This window comes from Tachypleus tridentatus, chromosome 1, assembly GCF_004210375.1.
Source record: "Tachypleus tridentatus isolate NWPU-2018 chromosome 1, ASM421037v1, whole genome shotgun sequence".
Lineage (NCBI taxonomy): Eukaryota > Metazoa > Arthropoda > Merostomata > Xiphosura > Limulidae > Tachypleus > Tachypleus tridentatus.
The window spans coordinates 147713724-147730241 of NC_134825.1; the positions used below are offsets into that span (position 1 = coordinate 147713724).

Below are 16518 nucleotides of genomic sequence, written 5' to 3' on the forward strand. Positions count from 1 at the left end.
TGCAGCTCTACTTACAATACAAACACCACCAATAAAAGACCAAGTGGTTTTCTCAACAAAATCCTTAACATGGTTTATGGGAAGAGATTCTGTGATCTGACCACCAATGTGAAGAGTACATCACAGATGCAGTTAAAAATTAACACATACTAGACAAATGTGAACATATATGAACTCCAGTTTCTTACCAAACACTCTCTTGCATTCCTTTTAGACGGTCTGCTGCAACATGACTTGTTCTTGAAGACTAAAATAATTTAAATATATATTTATTAGTAGAAATATAAATGCACACATACTGCAATAGAAGTTATTAAATATTATAATTTGAAGACCTGACTTGTGTCTCCTTTAATACCTTTATACTCCAAAAGAACTAAGCCCAAAATGTTACCTCACCACAGTATGTAAGGTCAGCACATTTACAAACACTTTTATTGATGTCAAAACTTATCTAAAATGTTGACATAATTACTTAGTAACTAAGATTCAAAGAGAGATATTACTAACAATATTCTTCTAGTTATTTTTTTTAATTTTAAATAACTCTTTACTTTCTATTTCCAAGCCAAATTGTTATGAACTCTTAAACATTTACCTTGATTTCATAAACATCCAACTTATTGATTTACTTCTTGCAAGACATTTCTGTTAAAGCTTTTCCAAGAATTAAGAGAAACATCAAATGGGAATGAGTTCATAGAAGCACAATAAAAAAAAACTTAAAAGATAGAGAAAACTTTTAAAACCCATGCTGAAACATTTGTCATTTTTGTTATTTATTTTACTATACTCATTTACATGCTTTAGGAATTTAGTACAAGTTATCTTTCCTCCAGCTATAGTTCTATTACAGCAAATTTGTCAGAGTGTGGTCCAGGTAACATTACATCATACTCAATTAACCACAATGAGGCAACCACCCAGCATTATCACCTCATTATTATAACCTCCTAAGTCACTCATTCATCTGCAGGAGGAGAGGTATAAGGGTCATCTGTATGGCTTGAACAAACAAATTAAATGAAGAATTTGTATTTATATGCATAATGTACTTCACATTATAAAATGACATCACAGTTGTTTTACTTTATAACTTTTACTAATCTCTATCTACAACCTCAGTGTCTATTGACACTCCAAGTTCTTCCTCCTTCCTGAGCTAAAGGAGAGATTTCTTGGTGATCCTACTCTTGAATGCCCAACACAGAACTGACTATGTAAAAAGGTTAGTGGTTTTCAGATGTAACCATACCAGTTAAAGGGTGTGACCTTTGTGCTTTGGTTGCCATTTTTCCTGACAAAAATGTGAATGATTATTATTTTAAATTAAAAACATAAAAATTTATGGAAAAAACTAAAAAAAAAATAGAAATAAAAATTGGGCCAAGACTGTGGAGACATTAGATAAGTACACATTTTTGCTGTAGTTGTAGCCCAGGATGAAAAGGGTTGAGTAATAACCACCTTATGACATGCCCAAAATTGCCCATGGGTCAAGTTTATCATTCTATCAAATATGAAATTGACCACAAAATAGTTCATAAGCAAAAAAAAAAAACAAAAAACGTTTTTCTTTTGTAAGTTGAGATTGCTGTATACAACTTTTTAAATAACAATAATTTTCATTTTAATACAATAATGTATGGAAGAATATACTCTTCCTCAGTGAGAAAAATGCAACATTGAATTAAATAAATTAAATAAAACAAACATGTAGAATGTAGTCCTACCATAAAAGAAATAAATAAACACAATTTGAATAATAATAATAAATTCAATAAAAAAAGTTCTATTTAATTTTATACATAAAAAACAAACAAATTTTGAATTATTTTTGGTTGATTTCAAAGTGCTCAAAATGAAAACATTACATATTTGTGAAGAATTTTTATCCTTATATTTTAGGAAGGTACAATGTGAAGATAGCATCAAATACCATGTTGATCTTTGAAGCTTCTTCCACTTATCAAAGACTCCATGTTATAAGGCAGAACACTAGCCAAATCAACCCTAACCCACTCAGTAAGGTTTCATAAAAAGTAAATAAAAAAGGAAATATTAAATTCTTAAAAACAGCACTTAGCATGAAGTTTTAAAAAATTATAACACTTTGCTTGAATGAACTTGTGTTCCATACAAAAAATTTTGTAAAACACCAATGAAAAATAACAATGCACAAACAGTCACACATTCAGAAGTGTAGCATGCTTTTTAAATTTAACACATATAATCTCAAATACAATGAGAAGTTAAATTATCAGTTCACAAAGCAAACTATATACCTGAAAGAGCCAATAATTCATAGTACTTTTCTAATATAAAGCTTTACTTCACATAATGTCAGCACTGCATTAATTCAAAAGTGAATATTATGCTAACCTCAAATGACTTTTAGACAAAGTCATACCAAAGTACACATGTGACCACCACATATTTTGCTAACATCCATTTAATAAGAACTTTTTATGTCACAAATCAAAACATATACCTGTTAAGATCATTTGACGATCTTTCATATAATACACATACATTTCTCAAAATAGTCAGCTTTGGTCAAAATTTGACATTGAATACTAAGTAAACCTCATTAATCAATGTTTATAGATTAATTTCAACTACAAAAGACGCTTTTCAAAAATCAAAACATACACCTAGGAAGATCTGTAATATGATATATATAACACTTTCTCACATGAGTAACATGTTGAAGTTCTACACTAAACCACTCTTTAATCATGTACCAGTCTTTAATGCAATGTCCACTTTTTAAAGAACTTTTTGAAACACAAATCAAAATACACTGTCACATTCTATACAACACTTCCAGAGAAACAAAATGTATCACACTGAAATTTAACACTGAATACCATGGTAACTGTATCAGTTAGTCTTTGGAGCTACATTTGCTTATTAAAGGCTCTTTGTATCAAAAATCAAAACATGTACATCTCTGAAGTTTGTTAAATGTTTCAACATGTTTATTTCTCGCATGCGTTTTTTTGTCACAACTCAAAATATGCAACGTTGCAAAGATGAGCCAATTATACCATGAAGAATGGTAAGTCATTTCCACTATAAGGTAAATCACAGTTATGTGAAACATTAATAAAATTATTTATATCTAAAATTTACTGTATAGGAGTTCTTGTACATAATTTTTATTAAAATAACACAGATGCATCTGTATACATCACTTGCACACTTAAAGTTCTTATCCCTTCTGTGTTAAAGGCTCCTAGTAAACGTTTTTAGAGGAACAAATGTGAAGTGTACTGAAAATTAATTGCATATCACCTGTCCAATACCTGTTTTGGAACATTTATTTACCATTAAATATGTCTAATGTTCTTTTAATGCAGGTTGGAAACCAGTAAATTACATTTCATCTTTCATATCTTCTGAAAAGCATTTTTAATACAAACATAATGGAAATATCCATTTGGGTTGACCAACATTAACTTACTATTCTAAGCTAGCTGGCATTATTCTGTGTTCAAAAAATATTTTAAGTGGTTTATAATTCAAAAAGTTAATGAACAAATTGGTGAATGATGGCAAAAAAGCAGCCTGATTTTGTTTTGAGCTTTCCAAATGTTTCAGGAGATCAATACTAAAAGAATTTCCAAAACTTATTTATTAAAATTACTGAAAAGCAAACCTATTAGTTGGTGGATAATAATACAACACATAAAAGATTAAAGAGTTTACAACAGAAAACTGAAACAAACAAATTTCTAAACCTTCCCCATAATTTTCCTAAGAGATGAAACAAGTGATATAGAAAAGTAAAGGAATAACAAGAAAATAACATACTGAGAATGTGTATGGAATACAGCCAAGACTTTTGTCCAGTTACCATTCTGACAGTAAAACTGTATGATGTTACAAGATTTGTATGTGATTGGGCACTTAATTAATGATTAACTTACATTTAAACAAAATAATAAGATATAACTATAAAAATCTGGCTATTTATAAACTTGTATATATATAAAAAAAAGCAGACAGAAACTTTTCTTTCACATTATTTAGTTTTCTGCTTTTATCTTTTGGTAATTATTTTTCTTACCTTTGTGTCATATTTCTCCATAGTGCCTTAATTGAGGATTAAGTGTGATTAATTGGTTTTAAAACCAATACAGCTTAAGAAAATCTAAGGGAAGGATAAATTGAACACATGTATTAACAAACTTAATACCAGCTGTATGTGCAAGTGTATAGAAATGAATGATAATCAATAAATTTTATTCTGTGGTTTTAGGTACTGACCAACTTAAGTAACACTATTAAGCAGAGCACTAATATGGGTGGGATAATAGTCCAACAGATATAAGCAACAGTCAAAGAACTGTGGGTTTACATATGTACAAGCAAGAAATTTGACAGTTTTACATCACAGCCAAGACATTATTTTTAGAAATAGTTCCATTGCAAAAAAAAAGTCCTATGGTATCTTTGGTAACAATTTTTTTTTAAACTGCCTACCAAATATTTTGTGCCAAGACACTCAATGCTGGTGTAAAGCCACTGAAGTTAACCTTTATGCGCCTCTTCTCAACAATAGGGGTATGGGCTGATTTGTAAAAGTGAAGGCTTAAAAGGTCCAATATGTTGTTGCAATTGTAAGAAAGTAGCATTAAAGTGTACTACATGTGTCAGCCTTGTAGCAGACAAGACTGTGACTTGTAAGATGCATGACATCAGAACCAATGATTATTAAAGTTTACAAACAGAAGCAATAAAGTTTCTAACCACCTAGAATATACAGAATGATTATTGCATTATTTGTACTAGCATAAAATGCGCTTTTCACTCACAATTCATAAAAATCCAATTGTAGGGACCATACTCCTCTGTTATCTCAAATTATTTTCCTAAGTGCATCCAAAGAAGTCTGTACATAAACCAGTTCTAGGACAGTTCACTACTGAAGATTTCACTAGCAGCCAATTCTTTACTGGTCCTTTCATTACAAAGATATCTCACTACTAGGTCATTCTGATATTTATTTCAGCTATGTCTAAATAACTGATTATAGCCCAAGAACTATTCATAGTAGTGGTTGGACAACTAATTGAAGAAATGACATCACATGTAAAGTGACATCAGAGGGTTACAATCTTCCTAACCCTCAGTCACACAGCTGCTGCTTCCATGAGTAATGAATATTGAAAGCTTGAATGTGGCTTGAAGTCTACAGTACAACAGAGAGTAGGATGTGATGGTCATCGATGACTGAAGAAGGTCGAAACATTGTTTGCTCTTCTATGTAAAATATTTTCTCAACCCAAACGAGCCGGTTTTGCATATAAAAAGAGAGTAGGATGAAACCAAACAAATTTTAATATTTGCAACAGACACAGGTCTTAAAGACATCAGGGAGACAAAAGGATTAGAGCTTTCATATTTTAAGTAGAATGTTTTACAACACAAGAGTTTCTTTTTTTTCTAAAGGAGTGTTTCTCTAATAAACTAATGAAGAAATATTTACTAATATTTAACTGACTGGAGTATTTATTGAACTAATAATGACAAAATATTTTCATGATCTTAAATAATGTACGTAAAGGAGATTATGATATAAAATTATCATGTAGCAAAATACCATAGTAACAAAAAGACTGGTAGTAAAATGTCCAGGATAAAAATTTTCAATAGCAAATTGTCCAGCTACACTATAAACCTACTCATAGTACCTGAGAACATATGGATAGTTTGGTCCCACCAGCTTCTATGAAAGATATGAATGACTACAGTTTTAAAAATGGTACCCCTAGGGTCCTGAAGGAGAGACAGGAACACTGAAACCAATGAGAGGTCTTAGTTCAGCAACCCTTTAAATTTATCCCATTCCTAAGCCCCATTATGCTTTGTCTTTCCAGATTCTTTTTAGTCTTTCCTGGGAAGAGAGCTATGCAATATTAATAGAGTTTAACTAAACATAAAAACAGACAAATATAAACAAAGTTAAAGGATTGTGAGTGACAAATAAAAAAAAAATGTATTTTGTACACTTTGGAAAACTGTATAACATGTAATTTTACTAAATTCTCTCTGGAAAACACTACACAATATTAGTCCTAGTATTCCCCTTCACACATACACTCATAAAACTTCAGTCCTAGAAGGATGTTTGCAAAGCATTTTTTGCAAGTTCCTTTAAGAAAGTTTTAGAAAATAATATTCAATAAACAAAATTTTATTCTTACTTGGAAAATTCCTTGAGATTCTACCTCTTTGTGATGGAATTCTCTCCATAGTGTCAGTCACTCTAAACAAACTTACTTGCTTCTCCTCTGAGAAAACTTTTGCATGGTTCAAAACTTTATAAGCTATACATGTACAACCAAATTGTTGATATGATACAGCACAGGGAAAGCTGTTTTCTGTATGTATCCATGCATGCAAATGAAAATGTTACAATCAAAATACCTGGAATGAGGAATGTCTGCTGCAGCAAAATTGTGTAAGTCTTCAACAATTAGAAATTTCCACTGAGACCCATTAAATGGATGATTAAAATGTCAAAGTTCTGCTGAAGACATGGATGTACCACCACCCATACAATAAATCAAATTTCTTTTTTTTGATTAACACAAAATCTAGAATTTTCACATCAATTGGAATGAGAAGAATATCAGACTGCATGGCATCCCTTCCCCAAGAAAGACAGGTAAATTTTCATTCATTGTATCTTCTTTTTTGGAATGTTTTTTTTTTCCTTGAAAGAAACTTAAATTGCTTTTGCAAATATCCTTTTTTGCACATGAGGGAGAGCACCAGAACTAGTATCATGTAGTGCATCTCAGAATGAATCTAGTACAAATTCTGGATAAATTCAAGTCATTACACTAAATGTCCAGTAAAAAGCAAAACTTTTGAATACAAACTGTAAAAATAAAGCACCTGCCACAATATCAGTTACTACTTTAGACATGATGAACTTTAACTACTCAACGAAAACACCAGTTTTATTAATTATTGTATACAACAAATGCAAATCTCTGATGAAAAATAGATTTTATCTGTTTAAATAAATAAAGTTCAATTTCTTTTTGAGATAAGAGATTAATTTTAGTTTGATTATTTCTTGTTCAAACTTCTTTTTTTTCTTACTCTTTTTAATTAATTCTCACAAAGTGTATCAAATTTAGGTACTTAGTACGAATTTGAAACTGTATCTCAGTTTCAAACCTTCTACTTGTATGTGATTATTTGGCATTATGTCATTTACAATCTTATCTAATAATTGAGCTAGGAGACTAGCTTCTATTATATTTGGTTCAGAAATCCACATATATTTAAGGTAATCTAATGTACCATTTTTTTGTTAGCTTGTCCCAGTGTCCCAAAAACTTTTCTTGGGGTGCATAAAATGTTCTGTATCATAAATGTGATAGGTCTACTGGATTGCTCATTGCCATAAGATGTATTCTTCTGTTACCAAGCTCTCTCAAACATTCCATCTGTGCATGATGATAAATCCAGGTATGAATATGAAGAGAATTCACACAGAGGTCATCACCAAACACAACTTACAAGTTCATGTACTGATTTTATGACAATAAAGGAAAGTAAATTTTTATATTCCATCCATCTGTCACAAATTGTATCTTAAAAAAGGTTAACATAATGCAAAAACCTAAAAGTAGTATATTTGAAAATGTTATGGATTATTAAATAAATCCAGATAAAAAGTAGTTATTTTAAAAAGAACTAGATAAAGTGAATAATCAGATTACTTGTATAATTTAATTACTTGCTCACAAAAAAAAGCTGAAATTATATTAAAAATGCTGCCGATGTTAATATAATTGAAAATTTTGTGGAATAGTTAAAAAATGAAAAGTTCACTATTTATAACAACTTTGAAATTAGGGATATGAGCTGAACTGCTCCAATGTTTGGCCTTGCAAATCTGGACACCATAAGTATATTGCATATTTATGTTTTGCTGCTCTCTACCAGCTTTGTTTTCACTACATAATTTTCCAAGTTGACTTAAGTTACAATGTTTTATTGCAAATGTTTCTTAGTTTTACTACAGACTTATCAGCTGCTACTACATAATAACAGTGTCTTGTTGATAGGCACTAACACTTTTCATAACATGCAGTTTATAGTGTGGATTTCACTGAAAACTTCTTGGGCATTAAAAAACTTTAACTGGCTTTAAAGATCAATACATTATTTTTTCAGTCCATTTTTCAATTCAATCCTTTTCAGGTTTTATTGGTATAAGATAGTTTTCTTTACTGCAATGTTAGTTTAAAAACCAAAACTTGCAAACCTGGTGAACAATAGTGAAAACAGCATTTGTGCCAACTAGATTATGAAAACATACTACCATCTTCCATCAGATAGTCTTTAGCCTCCCTTAGGTGTAAACTATAAGTGCTACACAGTTCAAGCTGCATTTCAGAATGATAACAGAGACAATAAAAAACTCTAATCAACAACTATTTTAGCAGCAATTCCTTGTGCTTATTCATCCTCATTGAAACACTTAAATGTTTCTACCTAGCTTGTTGTAATGCCAGATGTAGGAGTATAATTTGCATTCTTCTAAAATTCAACAACGAGAATGTGCTATGGAGGTATTTTTTAGGAGTGCTTTAAAATAATTCATAAAGCAAAACTCAATTAACTGTAAACTTAAAATACTGATCTATGCACATTTTACTTTAAAAATCCAAAAGTTTGCCCACATAATTTGAATGTACATTTCAATCATTGCTTGTGTCTCTATCTTTTGGAAAGCCTGAAGTTTTTTTGTTTTGTTTTTCTAATTGGAATTCTTCAATGTTTCAGACTTCCTACATTTTTAAAGTAACATTGTGCAGCTGGTTCTGAAACAAGTTTCTGTACATTTTAATTGGTCCACTTTTGACTTCCACCTTTGCTTATTATGTGTGTGTGCAGATGGTACAAAACGTGTGGTTTTTCCAAATGACTCTTATCTTGACAGTGTAACACCACACCATTTTTACAAACATGAGAGTATAGAATTATAAAGTCTTCACATATGCTGATGTCAACTGATATAACACAATAAGAATCTCTATAAACATTTTTAAAAACTTTCTGCTTTACTGTATTCCTTAATCAAGTTTAGTAATTTCAATTGAAGTTGTTTAGCACCCCAACAGACCCAGCTCAGGAATTTTATTAATACAATGTAATATTTATTAGTTTATAAAAAGTACATTGAAATATTCTGAAATTTTTATAAAAGCATAAATAAAGTTTTACTGAAAAATATTACATTAAATCACTTCAGTTTTGCATAATATATATTCATGAAAAGTCATCCAACAAATGTGAAGGAAGACTCTATAGCACTTATTCATAATAGTTACCTTTCCTCATCGTTATTTCTAAATGAACCACATACAACATAAAACTGAACCTGCACTTTTCTTTCTAATTTCATAATTAGACACAATTAAGAATTTTAATTATATTTAAATGTGTTTCACAAAGTGTACTGGAAACTACTAAAGTACAGACAACTACTGTGTTAATAAAAACCTGCTAAATATAAACAAATAAACCTTACTAAGTAAGAATGTAAAACAATTCACACATATAGGTGTACAATGCTAAACTCTTACAAACAACAGGTAAAATAATCAAGTGTAACTTTAAAAATATTGATAACCTTGACAATTTAAATCTTTATTTGTATTAAAGGAAAAACTGGTCACTTCCATCCATTATGTAACAAATGTCCTTAAAATCTTTTCAGGTAAACTGTAAAAGGTTTAAAACACACTTTTCAATTGTGATCAAATATTGATAAACAAATGAATGTTCACTTACAACTTAATTTAAAAAGTTTGATCCTCGAGCAGTAGGGATTTTTTATTCTCCTCATTTTGTGTTCTTCAATTTCTTTTCTGCATAAATGTGCTACACCTTTCTGGTTTTTCTGTCATGTCACACTATATACAGTAATTTTCTGGTAGCTAATGTGTTCCTGTTTTAACTTATGATTCAATTTTTTCATAAGTAGCCTGTTTTGATAATTGCTCTGTTTTAAAGAACATCTATCCAAGTCATCATTAACACCATGAAGATTACTTACAAAGTCCACTTCAGTAACCTTTCTGTGAGTTTATACAATTTACAAAGCTAAAGCAGATGTTTTATTACAGAAAAAGAATTAAATATAATTAATTTTGTAAAAACCCTACTTATAAAACTCTTCCTTTCAAAGACTTTATGCAAAGTTATGTTAGCTCTAAAATATCACTTCTAGAAGAAATAACTTCCATCAAGATGATAGGTTTAATATGTTTAAAAGTACTTATAATGTACATTGCAGAACATTCAGAGAAACAACCATTTGTAAAAATGCACAGTTAGGAATATTAGTCTCATTTCTGCTTGTAAGAAAGGTAATAAACTTATAGTAACAACTGCTCATAAAGTGTTTGAATAGGCATGCCATCTTTAATACCACTCATTGGTTAACATTGAGTTTTGTATCACCAGTTCTTCAATGTATAGTTCATTTAGGGGTAGGAATTCCTTGAAATAAAAATTCATTTTATTTACCCAACATGTGTTTTCTGTTAAATCGTCCTTATGGAATAAAATTCACAAGATGCCTGCTGAATAGAAGGTTGATTCTACTGCTTAGTTTTATTAAAGCTAGTTCACAATGAAACTTAAAAGAAAGTAGTATTACTATGCCTGTCGATGAACAGGTCACATTACTTTGGCAATTATGTTTAATAGGTCTGTATTAATTGACATCTGGTTTCCCTCTGTACATCCAAATACAGGTATAAAGGCAATATTATATTTCTATATCCCATTAAAAAAGAATGTGGCAAATAATATAACTTGTTTAATCTAAAACCTATTGACAGTAATTATGAACTTAGTTCTTGACAATTTTTGTAGAATTTATATCCTATGTAGCAGAAAACAGAAGCTTCCAACATCATCTTACAGAAGTCTTATTTACACTAAAATCTTGCTTCATATTTTTTATCTTTTTCTTCATATCAGAAAGGTACTACAATTGAGTGTTAGAGATACATGACTGTTTAGTTTAAAGTTTAATTTATTGACTTACTTCTTAATAGTTATTTAGTTTTCAAAATAAGTGTTAAAAGTTTTTATTTTAAAATTACTTGTTATAAGTTCCATTATATTATTCTCTACAAGTCACACACTGTGTAAGTAGTTCAATTGCTGTACCTGGCTTTTGTTATATTGTTGATGTCATCTTACTTGAACCTTCCAAGTAATTCTCATCAATATTTCCAGATTTTTCTCTCGCATTATAAATGTGCATAAAGAGAGGAAGAAGCAAGTTAGTGAATGATACAAATACATATAGACTGGGTAATCTTGAGTTTAGTCATAACTGGCAACTGTTAGTGTCTCATAATTAGACTGTACTGTAACAACAGAATAGAGAAGAATAATTATTCTTGTCATTTGGGTTACAAATTAACTGAACCAGTTTGTATGTCCTTCTGATGTAAAAAAGAATTATTTAAAGCTCTTTACCACTTACTGTATTGCAATAACAAAGCAGAGATGAAGAATTTATCTCATCAGTTCAATTCTATAGTTACTGAAGTAGCTTCCATGCAATTTAGAAAAAAAGAAAATTAAAGTTTTAGATCCAACAGTGGTAAATCAAGTGTAATGAATATTTTGTACATATTACTTTAAAATAGTAAATTTGATGATGTTCATTTATTATTGAATAATATCACTAATAAGTTAGAGATTATTAGAGGGTATTGAAACTATGATACAGACACCATACTAGCTGTCTTGAGATAGATCTTTACATCAACTAGGTTTCGCATCATCATGAGGTCACAGACGTTTATTGTAAAATAATAACGCCTTCTAAAACCTAACATCTGGAGAGCCAGCCAGAACTATAAAGTGGTAAACAGTAGTGAAAGAAGACATGAACGATGACAAAAAATACAGTTACGACAGAAGGTGTTTGTACCCCTGCATCATGAGTAGTTTTTCCTCGTAATTTAAAAAGTATCACCGATAAGGATAATGAAAGTACAGTATATTATATTATACTAACACACATCTACATAAATTTTTATATTAATTGAACGACAAATAAACTGTTTATAAACAAATAACCAAACATAGGAGGGGCAGAAAGTGTTCATGCATCTACTTTAATGGTCAGTTGTGTAGCCTTTCAGATGAATTACTTGGCGCAGTCTCTCCTCATAGCCCTCCATTATTTTTTGACAGTACTCGACTGGTATTTTCTTCCATTCTTCTTTACAGAAGGCCTCCAACTCTTGCAAGTTTTCTGGATGACGCTGAGGAACCCTGGTCTTCAACTCATGCCAAACGTTTTCAATTGAGTTGAGATCGGGTGACTGCAATAGCCACTCCAGAATGCTTATATGGTTCTCTGCAACTATGGACTATGACAAGTTAAAAGTGGAATTGCTGAAATGGTGACCAACATTTTTTGCCAGAAATTTCAGAGAAGTCAAACATGGCACTAGAAAAACTGTATTTCAGTCTATGGCAATACTTCATCAGGTGGACTGACAAGGTCAAGTGTAAAGACATGAGAGGCAGATGTATTAATATGCGAATAGTTCATGATCACATGCTCAACTGACAGGCCACCTTCCCTGAAGAAGAGAGCACCAAATGATATGAATGAGACAAACAAGCTGGCAGAACAGTACGTGGAAGCCCACACGAGTATGACTCACAAGTTCAATAATAACTAAAGTTGAAGCAAATGGTGGCTGACCAGAAGGAGGATGCCACAAAAGGTGACAGGAAGTCAACAGAGAAAAGGAAGAAGAGATACTATAATTGACTTTTTGTGTCAGGAAATTTTAATTATCATATGATAGAGGGTTAAGCCCTATGAATACTGGTTGGTAAATGTCCAATCATCAAAACCTTTTAACAGTTATGTTCAAAGTTCAAACTATTTAGATATCAATGTATGTCAATAAACTTCACATTTTTCTTCAGAAGTGTATCTAATAAATTCTCAATCTTCACTTTTCTATAGCACACAACATATTGTCACTTTATATTGGGTAATTTACTAACAACTCTCTTCAAGCTTCTGAATTTTAATGGAAATTACAAATTCATTGTATGAATATTGCTAAAATAATTTAATCTTACAGCTTCCCATCATCTTGATTTAGAGAAATAAATAAGAAGGTCAAATGCACATTCCACAACCTCCTATCCTATAAAATATTTTTAAAACTTTCAATACTTCACTTTTCCAAGTTCACATTGACCAAAAGAAGAAAATATTTTTATGCACTTATAGCTTAATAAAAAGCCAGTTAAATTATCAGTTATAGAATATTATTATTTTGTGTGTATGTGTGTGTTAATATATGAAATAAATTCAGTGCAGTACTAACAGTAACCCTATCAGATATTAGGATCAACTTTTACCAAAGACCTAAAATTTTCTTATGTAAATTTTGAATTTTTGCATGTGCATTATAAAATTCAATACTTAATTTCATTGTAACTTAGTTATTTGCTCACTTGATGTTTATAGCTTTATTAATTTTTTTCTTTCACTTTTCTACCCTAATACTCTACAGGCTTGATTCATTTTACCAAAAAACCTTTATTATTTAAGTTCTCAGAGTTATACTAATGAAATTTAAAAACTATAAAGTGAAAATCACCTTGTATGTCACTGTAAACTAAATTTACATCCCATAAATTCAGACAAATATTTATTAAATATTTTTTTTGAAATCTGACATTCTATACACTTTCATGAATGTGAAAATTTGACTAATAATATTTACAAGGCATTGTTATATATTGACACAAATGACTCATCGGGTCAGAAATTGTTGTACAGCACCCAAAAAAGCATTAAATGGTGTTAACAAATGTTATTTTGATTTGCAACACAAAGAGTTCTTAATAAGTTCATGCCCCTTCAGAAGTTAAATAATAAGGTTTAAGTAGTATTCAACAATCATTTTTGCTTAAATTAGTCAGGAAGTGCTGTTCTTAACACTCCTACGAAAAATGGGGCCTAATAGGCCCCAGAGCAACTTGAAAGGTTATTAATATTAGGCTAATAATTTTGTATTTAAATAAAATTGCCATTTAAATCCATTAATGAATGGATTAACGAGATTCCCACTGACCCTATCTACTATCTAGCGAAACCACAGCCAGGGGAACGGGCTTGGAGAAATCAGGACTAGAAACGTCTTTTCGTAGGAGTGTTAAATAAAAGGCCATGAAACAGTCTCAACAAGTAACCGAATAAAGCTTCAAATGCAAAATTTTGCCTTATATCATCAACATGGAATCCAGTGTCAAACATTAGTATGATTTGTGTCACAGGACACTGTATATTATGTGACCAAGCATCTAGTGTGTTCCAAGTTGTAACAAAGAGAATCTTTAATTAATGTAAATAAATTTCACTTTATTTTTGAAGATTATTTATTGTGTGATAAAATTTAAAGATTTTCACAAATATGTTTCAGTGACATAAAGATCAATGAATGAAGTTTACATGATATTCAGGGTTTAATTTTTATGCGACTAATTTTGGTTTTTTGCAAGAAGTTTTGCAATCACAAGATATAATGTTAAATGGTCTTAATAAATGTGTGTATTTTTAAACAAGCCTTAATAAAATGAATACAGTTTCAAAGATTTACTCATAAGGTTTGCCACAATTAGAATATGTCAATTGGTTGTTTCAAAAATTGCTTAAAAGTTACAATTACCTAGCCCTTTTTGTTTTCACGTGTAATTTTCACAAACATTTTTCATATTTATTTACTAAATTTTGTTGTTTATATTTTTTTTGTAAATAATTATTTAAAAATAATTCTACATGAACCATCTTTTACCATTTAAAGCCATCTGTAACCTTGAATATTAATACTTCAGACATAATCCCCTCTCCCAACTGTTATTATAAACACTGATGCAAAATACTGTACATCACCATATTGTAGTTCTTTTAGAATAACTGGCCACAAAGATTAGCAAGCTGGACGTAAAGAAGCAAGTGTAAGTATGGTTAGCTACATGTTTTTATTAGGCTAGAATGAAGCTATTATACATTTCCATTGAATACTAAAGAGTTTGTTTGGTCCTTAAAGAAATGGGAGCAGTCCATCCCATAACAGAAATCTGCAGCTCCACCACAGTTTATGAAAGTTATTGCCTATAATTGTGCAAAAAGCTTACCATGCTACTGATAGGCATAACAATTAGCATAAACACTAAGATTAGTGAAGATGAAGTAAATTATTTTCAATTTAACAAGCAGATAAAAAAATTAAAACATTAATTAGAGATTGCATTCAGATGAAGGAAACATTAAGAGCGAAATAAATTGACATTTCATATTTGTGAATGACCTTGTCACTACTGTGCATTTATGTCTGTTTAGAATTAACAAACTTACTGACTGGCATGATTTTAGTTACTCCATTCTTTTGTTTTTATTGTATTTGTATTTCATAATATAGCTTTGAATCTTATTGTTTAGGTTTGTCAGTGAATTGCTTTGTTTTTAAGTCATTTTATCTGCATATGTCAATTTTTAAGAAATACATTACATGATCACACAAATACTAATTACTGCATTACTGTATAACAAATTTTAATTATTACAATGGCATTTTTTTATTGTGTTTGATGTTTACTATGTAATCACTGGCAATCTTAATTGCTGAATAATTACCATGAAACATAATAATAAACTGTTTTACCATTTTATTCATTATGACATCAGGCTCACATTTTTGGCTATTTCACATACACATCAAGTACTGGTTATCTTTTAATCATGTCTCATTAAGTTATAATCATGTACCTGAAATTTTAACCATTACCCTAGATATTGAAATTACAGTAACCAAACAACACTTATAGCAATGAAGAAGTAGGGCAATTAGACACCTCTAAAACTTTCCAACATACTTAAAATACATATAATAGGGGAAAAGAAAACTGGTAGTGTAGTTGGCCTAGATTTATACAATTCATACAATGAAGTAAAGGACAAGTTTGAATTCACACAATCAGTTTGCTAACTAACTATTTGTATTCATAATAGTTTGTAAACTAAACCACTTTCTCCTTCATGGCATCACTTATGATCTTATAAATGAGATAGCTAATAGTTTAACATATATTTGCAACAATATGATGAATTAAAGTGGTAATGTATTAGGTACGTATATACATATGTATGTATGTATACACACACGTATATAGTTTTGTACATAAAACGTGTTTTGTGATTATTTTATAATAAACAAATGACGTCTAAATGTCATACTTCACCACCTTTTTTGGCAACTGTCCTGGATTCAGAAATTACAAAATCTAATATTCAGGTATGTCTGCTTTTTATTATTATTATGGGGTAGGATTTTACCGATTTTAATTTTTAGCTTATAACTTCTAAGTCTGCATTCAGTGCATATTAAATTTTATAGAGATCTGACAACTAGCTCAGTTTTCGAC

At 30.2% G+C, this 16518-nt stretch overlaps 1 protein-coding gene across 1 annotated transcript in view; it reads right to left on the minus strand.

The window, feature by feature from the left end:
• Window positions 1-16518, minus strand: part of LOC143226495 (kynurenine aminotransferase-like) — a 99405-nt gene that overhangs the window by 37827 nt on the left and 45060 nt on the right. Inside the window, 1 exon segment of the mRNA XM_076457524.1 lies at window positions 189-247. Coding sequence (XP_076313639.1) covers window positions 189-247 — 59 coding nt within the window.